The following is a 10,000-nucleotide window of genomic DNA, read 5'->3' as shown; positions in this document are numbered from 1 at the left end:
GTGAGACAGTGTTAGTGGCAGAATGTGTGAGACAGTGTTAGTGGTAGACTGTGTGAGACAGTGTTAGTGGTAGACTGTGTGAGACAGTGTTAGTGGCAGAATGTGTGAGACAGTGTTAGTGGTAGACTGTGTGAGACAGTGTTAGTGGTAGACTGTGTGAGACAGTGTTAGTGGCAGACTGTGTGAGACAGTGTTAGTGGTAGACTGTGTGAGACAGTGTTAGTGGTAGACTGTGTGAGACAGTGTTAGTGGCAGACTGTGTGAGACAGTGTTAGTGGCAGAATGTGTGAGACAGTGTTAGTGGTAGACTGTGTGAGACAGTGTTAGTGGTAGACTGTGTGAGACAGTGTTAGTGGCAGACTGTGTGAGACAGTGTTAGTGGCAGAATGTGTGAGACAGTGTTAGTGGCAGACTGTGTGAGACAGTGTTAGTGGCAGAATGTGTGAGACAGTGTTAGTGGTAGACTGTGTGAGACAGTGTTAGTGGCAGAATGTGTGAGACAGTGTTAGTGGTAGACTGTGTGAGACAGTGTTAGTGGCAGACTGTGTGAGACAGTGTTAGTGGTAGACTGTGTGAGACAGTGTTAGTGGTAGACTGTGTGAGACAGTGTTAGTGGCAGAATGTGTGAGACAGTGTTAGTGGCAGAATGTGTGAGACAGTGTTAGTGGTAGACTGTGTGAGACAGTGTTAGTGGCAGAATGTGTGAGACAGTGTTAGTGGTAGACTGTGTGAGACAGTGTTAGTGGCAGAATGTGTGAGACAGTGTTAGTGGTAGACTGTGTGAGACAGTGTTAGTGGCAGAATGTGTGAGACAGTGTTAGTGGTAGACTGTGTGAGACAGTGTTAGTGGTAGACAGTGTGAGACAGTGTTAGTGGTAGACAGTGTGAGACAGTGTTAGTGGCAGAATGTGTGAGACAGTGTTAGTGGCAGAATGTGTGAGACAGTGTTAGTGGTAGACTGTGTGAGACAGTGTTAGTGGTAGAATGTGTGAGACAGTGTTAGTGGCAGAATGTGTGAGACAGTGTTAGTAGTAGTTGTCAATGTGTAAGGTTGTAGATTAAGGTCATGAGTATAATAGTAGTAATTATGTCTGAAAACAGTAGAAATCACCTCCAGCTATAGTTTCTCCTGCCAGTGCTACTTTACCAGATCATTTGACTGTGTGAGAGTGTGTGTGTGGGTCTCACCTGACTGAGCAATGAACAAAGGAAACAGTGCTAGGGTGACCTGCACTGACTCCTGTAGACTCTGGTAGCAGATCTGACGAGATTTAGTAGCTTCACCTGAGATGCTGTCCACCAGGTCTGTCAGCACACGCAGAGTGTCCTGAATCACTGCTTTACCTGACACAGAAACACAGCACATGGAGGAAAGAGAGATTTAGGGGAGTGCTGAGGGGTCTGTGTTAACACTAATCATTGGGTGTAATCAAGGACATGTGGACTCACTGTTAGGGTGGGGTGCCGGTGGGCGTGGCAGGAGGCGGTACTGCTGTGTAAGTGTGCTGATGAGTCGTGCGTGATTGGCTGAACGACTGGGCCACTGTTGCTCTGCCTCTGGTAGGTTGGGCCATGGCAACAACATCATGTTTGACAGAGCTCTGCATAGCAACACACGTCCCTGCAATGCACATGACATATTACACACACACATACACACACACACACACACACACACACACATCCCTGCAATACGCAGTACACAGCTCACTACACACACACACACACACACACACACGTCCCTGTAATACACAATACACAGCTCACTACACACACACACACACACACACACACACACACGTCCCTGCAATGCACATGACATATTACACACACACATACACACACACATCCCTGCAATACGCAGTACACAGCTCACTACACACACACACACACACACACACACACGTCCCTGTAATACACAATACACAGCTCACTACACACACACACACACACACGTCCCTGTAATACACAATACACAGCTCACTACACACACACACATGTCCCTGTAATACACAGCTCACTACACACACATACCTGTAATGCACAATACATGGCATATTACACACACCCACACACACATCCCTGTAATGCACACACACATTAAACAAACATCCACACACACTAAACAAACACGCACACACTACACAGGCAGACACACACACACACACACATTAAACAGACACACACACACACTAAACAAACACGCACACATCAAACAGACACACACATTAAACACACACACACACATTTAACACACACACACACACACACACATAAAAAATAGACTCACAGACACATTGAACAAACACACACACTGTCACAGAGCAGTGAGCAGCCCTGTAGCACACAAAACCCACAAAGGCTGTGCTCTATTCGGGGAAAGAATGCCGGGCACCCAACTAGCACCTATTCCGAACGAATCAGCGCTCGCAGTCTAGGGACACAGAAGGAGTAATCTAGTTAAGACCGGTCCCCTAACCTAATACCACCCTACATGCTGCGTATAGTGTGAGAGTGTACCTGTACATGTGTGTATATTTAACTAAGGAGATGCGTGGAGGGCTGCACGGCCAAACCTGGGGGAGGCAGGTGGTGTCTCCACGAAGCTGTTCCAAGGTGCCGTGAGGTCTGTACGTCGCTCGGTGAGCACAAACTGTTTCTTAGCAGTTCAGTTGTGGTGATGGCAATCCAACAAGTGAGCGTAATACCACAGAGACTTCAACCAAAACAAAAAAAAATTGTCTGGACTGAGGGGATACCTCTAAGAGTACGCAGTGAATCAATATGATGGCCGCCCGAGTTCGCGGCAAACCAGTTAAAGGGTTCTTGAGTTCCTCTCTGTCGCGAGAGCTCGTCCAGTCCCTCTTTAAAGAGAGGGCAAAACCCAGGCAGGCAGCACCCTCCAGCATCTCGTGAGTATGTCAGTGCCTTTCCCTGTTCTATTACTACCATATCCTAACAACTCCACCATATGACCTTACAAACCCACACAGGCTGTGTTCTCTGCTTCACCACATGACCTTACAAACCCACACAGGCTGTGTTCTCTGCTTCACCACATGACCTTACAAACCCACTCAGGCTGTGTTCTCTGCTTCACCATATGACCTTACAAACCCACACAGGCTGTGTTCTCTACTTCACCACATGACCTTACAAACCCACACAGGCTGTGTTCTCTGCTTCACCACATGACCTTACAAACCCACACAGGCTGTGTTCTCTGCTTCACCACATGACCTTACAAACCCACACAGGCTGTGTTCTCTGCTTCACCATATGACCTTACAAACCCACACAGGCTGTGTTCTCTGCTTCACCACATGACCTTACAAACCCACACAGGCTGTGTTCTCTGCTTCACCACATGACCTTACAAACCCACACAGGCTGTGTTCTCTACTTCACCACATGACCTTACAAACCCACACAGGCTGTGTTCACACAGCCAGACGCCTACACACAGTCAGGTAACACACATACAGGATGACACACAGTCAGGTAACACACATACAGAATGACACACAGTCAGGTAACACATATACAACACAGGGTAACACACATACAGAATAACACACATGCCGTACCTCCTGAGGCAAGGAGTGGTTGTGATTCTCTGTGATCAGGTTAAAAAGATTTTGCACCGCCGGTAGAGAGACCAGAAACACTGGACGCACTGTGGTTGCCATGGAGACTAGGAGATGACACGCTGACAAAAGCAGCTTCTCTGGGACCTTTAACACAGAAGAACTAACTGATCAGCAAACACACCGGCGAACAGGACGCCACGGCAGCAAACAGGATGCCATGGCAACCGAGAATCCCCAATGCCTGTGATGCCGCTGCAGGGGATCATTTACCTTGGCACTGATCAGGGGTGTGGTCGCTGCCATGCTGGATGTGACCAGGCTGACAAATCGTGTTTGGTCTTGCTGACGTTGTACTTCATTGCAGAATTGAGCCAGCCAATGAGAATACGCTTGCAACGCAGCCAGGGACTGGGCATGTCTGCATACAAACACACACAAAATATATGAACTGCCAAACAAGTACAGTCCTGACCAAATATCAACACCCAGTGTGTGTTCATCAGAGTGTGTGTGTTCAGAAAAGAGCGTGCATGTGTGTGTGTGTTCAAAACATTGTTTGTGTTTTTGTGTCTGTTCATGAGAGAGATAGAGAGAGAGTGTGTGTGTTCATAATAGTGTATGTGTTTGTGTGCGCGTGCGTGCATGTGAGTGTTCATAAGAGAGAGAGAGAGAGAAAGTGAGTGAGTGAGTGTGTGTGTGTGTGTGTGTGTGTGTCACTCACACATCGATGAGGTCCGGTTTGAGAACAGAAGGTACAGCCATTTCTACATCATACAGGCTGATCTGGGAGCCATAGCATGTGACCTCAACCAACCTATCAGAAGAAAACAGACTTCACTCAACTCGTAGAGCAGCCAATCAAAGCTGAAACCATTCTGTCAATCACAAGTGCTGCCTTCATCACCGGTGCTTGTTTTTTACTCAACAAATGTTTTAAAGCAAATATAGTCTGTGTGTGTGTGTGTGTGACTGACAGAGACAAGTGGGGGCAGCCGTGGTCTAAAGGTTAGAGAACCGGGCTCGTGACCGGAGGGTTGCCGGTTCGATTCCCAGGCCCAACATCCACGGCTGTGTGCCCTTGAGCAAGGCACTTAACGCTAATGCTCCCCACTGCTCCTGCGTCTGTTGTGTGTTCACTACTGGTGTGTTGGATGGGTTAAATGCAGAGACAAATTCACTGCTCGCTGTTCACAGTGTGTGTGTGCAATCACGGAGACTTAACTTATAGTCTGTGTGTCTGTGTGACTGACGGAGACAAAGTTATAGTCTGTGAGTGTGAGAGTGTCACACAGTGTATGTGTGTGTGTGTGTCACACAGTGTATATGTGTGTATGTGTGAGTGTGTACCTCTGTACTATAGCCAAGGCATCTGTAAATCGAGCCGTGAAAACTTCCCCTGTGAAAAACTCCGCCAGGCGACCGACAGCCTGTAGCAGAGAGCTCAGGTCCCTCAGGGCACAGTGAAGTCTCCTACAGTCTGCCTCTGCAGTGATGTTTAACCTACGACCTTCACACACACGCACGCACAGATACACACATGCGCACACACGCAGACAGAAACACGTACACACAGACAGACACAATAAAGACAAATCATATACACAGAAAACTTGGGAGAGCTGAATGATGTCAGCTTTGGTAGTGACATTTAACACAGACACACACTTGGGCATGTGCACATGCGCATGCACATGTAACAGACTACAATTCAAATCTTTCACATTCAACGTGACTACTTCAAATAATTTCATAAAAATAGTTATAAAAAAACAGCTGACGGGAGCTCACCAGTTCCCGATGTGGCAGTATATAATGATTAAAGAAACATTTATAAAAGTATTTATTATACAGTTATTAAATAGTCACAAACAAGCAGCTGGATGAAGCTCACTAGTTCCTGTCGTAACAGTAAACTGTTGCAGACCCAAGTACACATCCAAGTCTTCTTGTAGAACAGGAAACTGAAACACACAAACACACACACACACACACACACACACAGAATGAGAGCGGTTACACTAACAATCAAAGATGTGAATCTGTTGTGATGAGTCGGGTGTAAAGAAATATGACTCATTCCAGGACCAGAACAACTGAAGGTTCACTAATGGCCATCATGTGGAAACTTAAGAAATGGACCTTTAACATGTGAATTCAATTTTCTTTTCCATCATCTGATTACACAGGCAAAAAGTGACTCTTGGGCTAATGTGTAACTGAAGGTTGGTCAGTGGAGAATTCTTCTGTAGCACGCTGATCATGAACAGTACAGATCAGCTCATTTCCCTGGATAGCTCCAGATCAGAACTCCACAACCCTTTCACTGATAGTCTGTGTGTGTGTGTGTGTGTGTGTGTGTGTGACTGTGTAAGTTACAGATCAGACTCCACAACCCTTTCAACTCAACGCCTCAAACACCCACACACACTTACCAAAATGGAGAATGTTTCAGACGGGAGCAGCTCCATCACCTTGGCAACCACCTCGAGACTCTGACGAAGGTATCGCTGCCACTCTGTCTGTTGCTACAGAAAGAAAAAAAAGCAGTTCACTGAGAAAGGAGAACGTCAAATTGCTGGAAAACTGCTGGATGTGTGTTTGACTGTGTAAGTCTGTGCGTGTGTGTGTGTGTGTGTGTGGGGATGTATGTTTGTGTAAGTCTGTGTGTGTGTGTGTGTGTGTGTATGTGTGTGTGTGTGTGTGTGTGGATGTATGTTTGTGTAAGTCTGTGTGTGTGTGTGTGTGTGTGTGTGTTTGCAGAGTCCCTTGAATGACAGTATATGATCTATCTTGCATTAGTCATTTCTTTGGAGAGTACATCCTGTTATTTCTACTATGACACTGACACATTCATGGAGATGCTTCCCAGCTTGTGAACAGGACTAAGAAATGAATGGCAGCAGGTAACACATTGACACTCCACAGAAATATATTTGTGTTTGTCTCACGTCATCATCCAGTGTCTCATCATCCAGCTCTTCCAGTTGACTCTGATTTAATCTGAACTGGATTCTGTTCAACACCTCCCTGAGCAACAGCACCAACGCATCTTTATACCTGAACGCACGCACGCACACGCACACGCACACGCACACGCACACGCACACACCACCAAACAAGAAATCCATCAGCCATAGCTTGACAGGTCAATTTCTGAGCAGTACTGTTATGTCAGGAGAAACAGACAACCCTGAAGAAATTAACACACACGCATGCACTCATGCAAATCCGCACACACACCCTTGCAAATGCGCACACACACATAAACGCACACATGCACAAACGCTCACATGCACGAATGCTCACACGCACACACTTTTCCCTTACCTGTTTAAGACACTATCTCTGTCGGCCAGGCGACTCTTAATCTTGGTCGTCAGGTAATCCAGGAATATGTTCCAGATGTCCAGGCAGGCCAGGTAGCCCTCATGAGTTGGCTACAAACAAACAAACAAACAAACAAACAAGTAAAAGCAAGAGACATTTAGAGAGAGACAGAGGGTTAGGGCATGTTCCAGTGGCTAACAGTCTCTAACCTTCATAAAACAAGCATATTACCCTGTGTAAAGGTACACATTAGCTGTGTACAGGCAGTGTAATATATGTGTATATGAGTATACAGTACCTGTGTAAAGGTACACATTAGCTGTGTACAGGCAGTGTAATATATGTGTGTATGAGTATACAGTACCTGGGTAAAGGTACACATTAGCTGTGTACAGGCAGTGTAATATATGTGTGTATGAGTATACAGTACCTGTGTAAAGGTACACATTAGCTGTGTACAGGCAGTGTAATATATGTGTATATGAGTATACAGTACCTGTGTAAAGGTACACATTAGCTGTGTACAGGCAGTGTAATATATGTGTATATGAGTATACAGTACCTGTGTAAAGGTACACATTAGCTGTGTACAGGCAGTGTAATATATGTGTGTATGAGTATACAGTACCTGTGTAAAGGTACACATTAGCTGTGTACAGGCAGTGTAATATATGTGTATATGAGTATACAGTACCTGTGTAAAGGTACACATTAGCTGTGTACAGGCAGTGTAATATATGTGTGTATGAGTATACAGTACCTGTGTAAAGGTACACATTAGCTGTGTACAGGCAGTGTAATATATGTGTATATGAGTATACAGTACCTGTGTAAAGGTGCTTTTTACCAGTGTACAGATGTGCTTCACTGAAGCTGTCTCTTAGCTGTGTGAAAGTGTGTATGGCCACTGTAAAAATGTGTATTGCCAGTGCAAACATGTACATTACCTGGTTAAAGGTGTATTTGAAGAGAAGAGCTAAAAATTCCACCAGTGGAAACTGATCGTTGGATTCAATTCGTCTCAGGTGGACACTAACAAACAACCTCAAAAAATCTGTAAACTTCTCTACGTAGCTGAGAGAGAGAGAGAGAGAGAGAGAGAGAGAGAGAGGGGAAAAAGAAAACCAAACATAAGATACTGACTAATTAAAAATTCAAATGTATTACATTATCTGTGTTTGTTTTCTGTTTCAGTGCCTACCTCTCATCTAATTCCTGCAGTCGGTTCTTGACGGTGTGTGTGTGTGTGTGTATGTTGTGTGTGTGCATGTTGGTGTGTGTGAGCTTCTGAAGCAGGTAGAATGTTTGCTGGAACATGCGGAGCAGGAATTCCTCAAAGTCGAGGGGAACACAGTTTTTACACATCAGCTCATTGATGCAGTTCATCGCCAAAACTCCCAATCGAGCGCGATCCACCTGACCAATCGGTTGCCCCGAGCGCTCCTGACCAGCGCTGCCATTGGGCAGGAGGGTACTGGGAAGAGAGTCTCTGTTTGAGTTGGGGAGGGGCTTGGCTTTGACGGGCAGCTGGCAGCCGAAGCGAGCGAAGTGGAAGATGGATGCGAGGAGAGATGGAGTGATGGAGGAGGACAGAGGAATCCAACTGAAGAGATGAGCCAGACACTCCAGCACCAGACAGCAGAGCGCAGCACTGTCAGCATCCAACAGCACGGGGGTGGAGTCAACTACACCCACAAAGAGCATTCAGCATTAACAAAACACTTCCCAGATCCCAGGCGCAAAGGAGCACTGGCCAATAGAGGCACAGTGTCCTGTACAAACTCATACTGTAGTTAACTGATTAACAGACTCCTCCACACACACACACACACACAACACACTCTACACACCTCACCTCAACACTACACTGACACTCACTCTACACACATCACCTCAACACTACACTGACACTCACTCACTCTACACACATCACCTCAACACTACACTGTCACTCACTCACTCTACACACATCACCTCAACACTACACTGACACTCACTCACTCTACACACATCACCTCAACACTACACTGTCACTCACTCACTCTGCAGACATTTTCATTCAAAGCCACTTCCAAGACAAAACCAAACATGTAGCCATTAAGGACCTGTCTGACCCTAACCCTAACCCTGTCTGAGGCATAGGTCCCACACCTAAGTTCAGTATTAGACCAGATACACACACAACCAAGTTAAAGGAAAATGAGAGAGTGAACGACAAGTGGGTCAAAGAGCCTCCATGATCTAAACTACTGAGTGTCAGAACTACCATTTAATAATGATCTAAACTACTGAGTGTCAGAACTACCATTTAATAATGATCTAAACTACTGAGTGTCAGAACTACCATTTAATAATGATCTAAACTACTGAGTGTCAGAACTACCATTTAATAATGATCTAAACTACTGAGTGTCAGAACTACCATTTAATAATGATCTAAACTACTGAGTGCCAGAGGTATCATTTAATAAAGTAGAGGAAGGACTTCACACAGAGCACTGAAGCACAAACTCACCATTCTCTCGAGATGTTGGAGATGGAGGTGGAGTGGTAACCGTGACGCTGTGTTTATCCCACACTGTCTCCAGAATACCTGAGAAGGGGAGAAAGAAAGAGAACACAGGATTGGATATGGGTTTCACAGAGTGTCCCCTGGGGTTTCATCGTGGGTGAGTGTTTGTGGCAAAGCAAGGATTTTGTGTAAAGTCATCCTCCAGTGGCTCTTTAGGTCAGAATTAACATCATAGGGACAACAATATGCACTTTTCAAAATACATTTTCAACAATCAGACATGTCAGTCATGAGTCAAGAGGTTCAACAGGTCTAATTGAAATGTAGGTGTGTGTGTAATTGAAATGTAGGTGTGTGTGGAATTGAAATGTAGGTGTGTGTGTAACTGAAGTGTAGGTGTGTGTGTAATTGAAATGTAGGTGTGTGTGTAACTGAAACGTAGGTGTGTGTGTAACTGAAATGTAGGTGTGTGTGTAATTGAAATGTAGGTGTGTGAAATGTAGGTGTGTGTGTAATTGAAATGTAGGTGCGTATAATTGAAATGTAGGTGTGTGTAACTGAAATGTAGGTG

The 10,000-nt window shown here is 45.4% G+C and overlaps 1 protein-coding gene across 1 annotated transcript in view; it reads right to left on the bottom strand.

Moving 5' to 3' along the window:
• Positions 1-10,000, bottom strand: part of xpo6 (exportin 6) — a 23,301-nt gene that overhangs the window by 5,623 nt on the left and 7,678 nt on the right. Inside the window, 13 exon segments of the mRNA XM_030793457.1 lie at positions 1,189-1,344; positions 1,450-1,621; positions 3,588-3,734; positions 3,861-4,008; positions 4,312-4,404; positions 4,938-5,097; positions 5,482-5,551; positions 6,023-6,115; positions 6,539-6,647; positions 6,918-7,027; positions 7,865-7,991; positions 8,119-8,592; positions 9,378-9,510. Of these exon segments, the coding sequence (XP_030649317.1) occupies positions 1,189-1,344; positions 1,450-1,621; positions 3,588-3,734; positions 3,861-4,008; positions 4,312-4,404; positions 4,938-5,097; positions 5,482-5,551; positions 6,023-6,115; positions 6,539-6,647; positions 6,918-7,027; positions 7,865-7,991; positions 8,119-8,592; positions 9,378-9,510 (1,992 nt within the window).

Source organism: Chanos chanos, chromosome 16 (assembly GCF_902362185.1).
Source record: "Chanos chanos chromosome 16, fChaCha1.1, whole genome shotgun sequence".
Lineage (NCBI taxonomy): Eukaryota > Metazoa > Chordata > Actinopteri > Gonorynchiformes > Chanidae > Chanos > Chanos chanos.
This window is presented reverse-complemented; position numbering and strand designations above follow the sequence as displayed.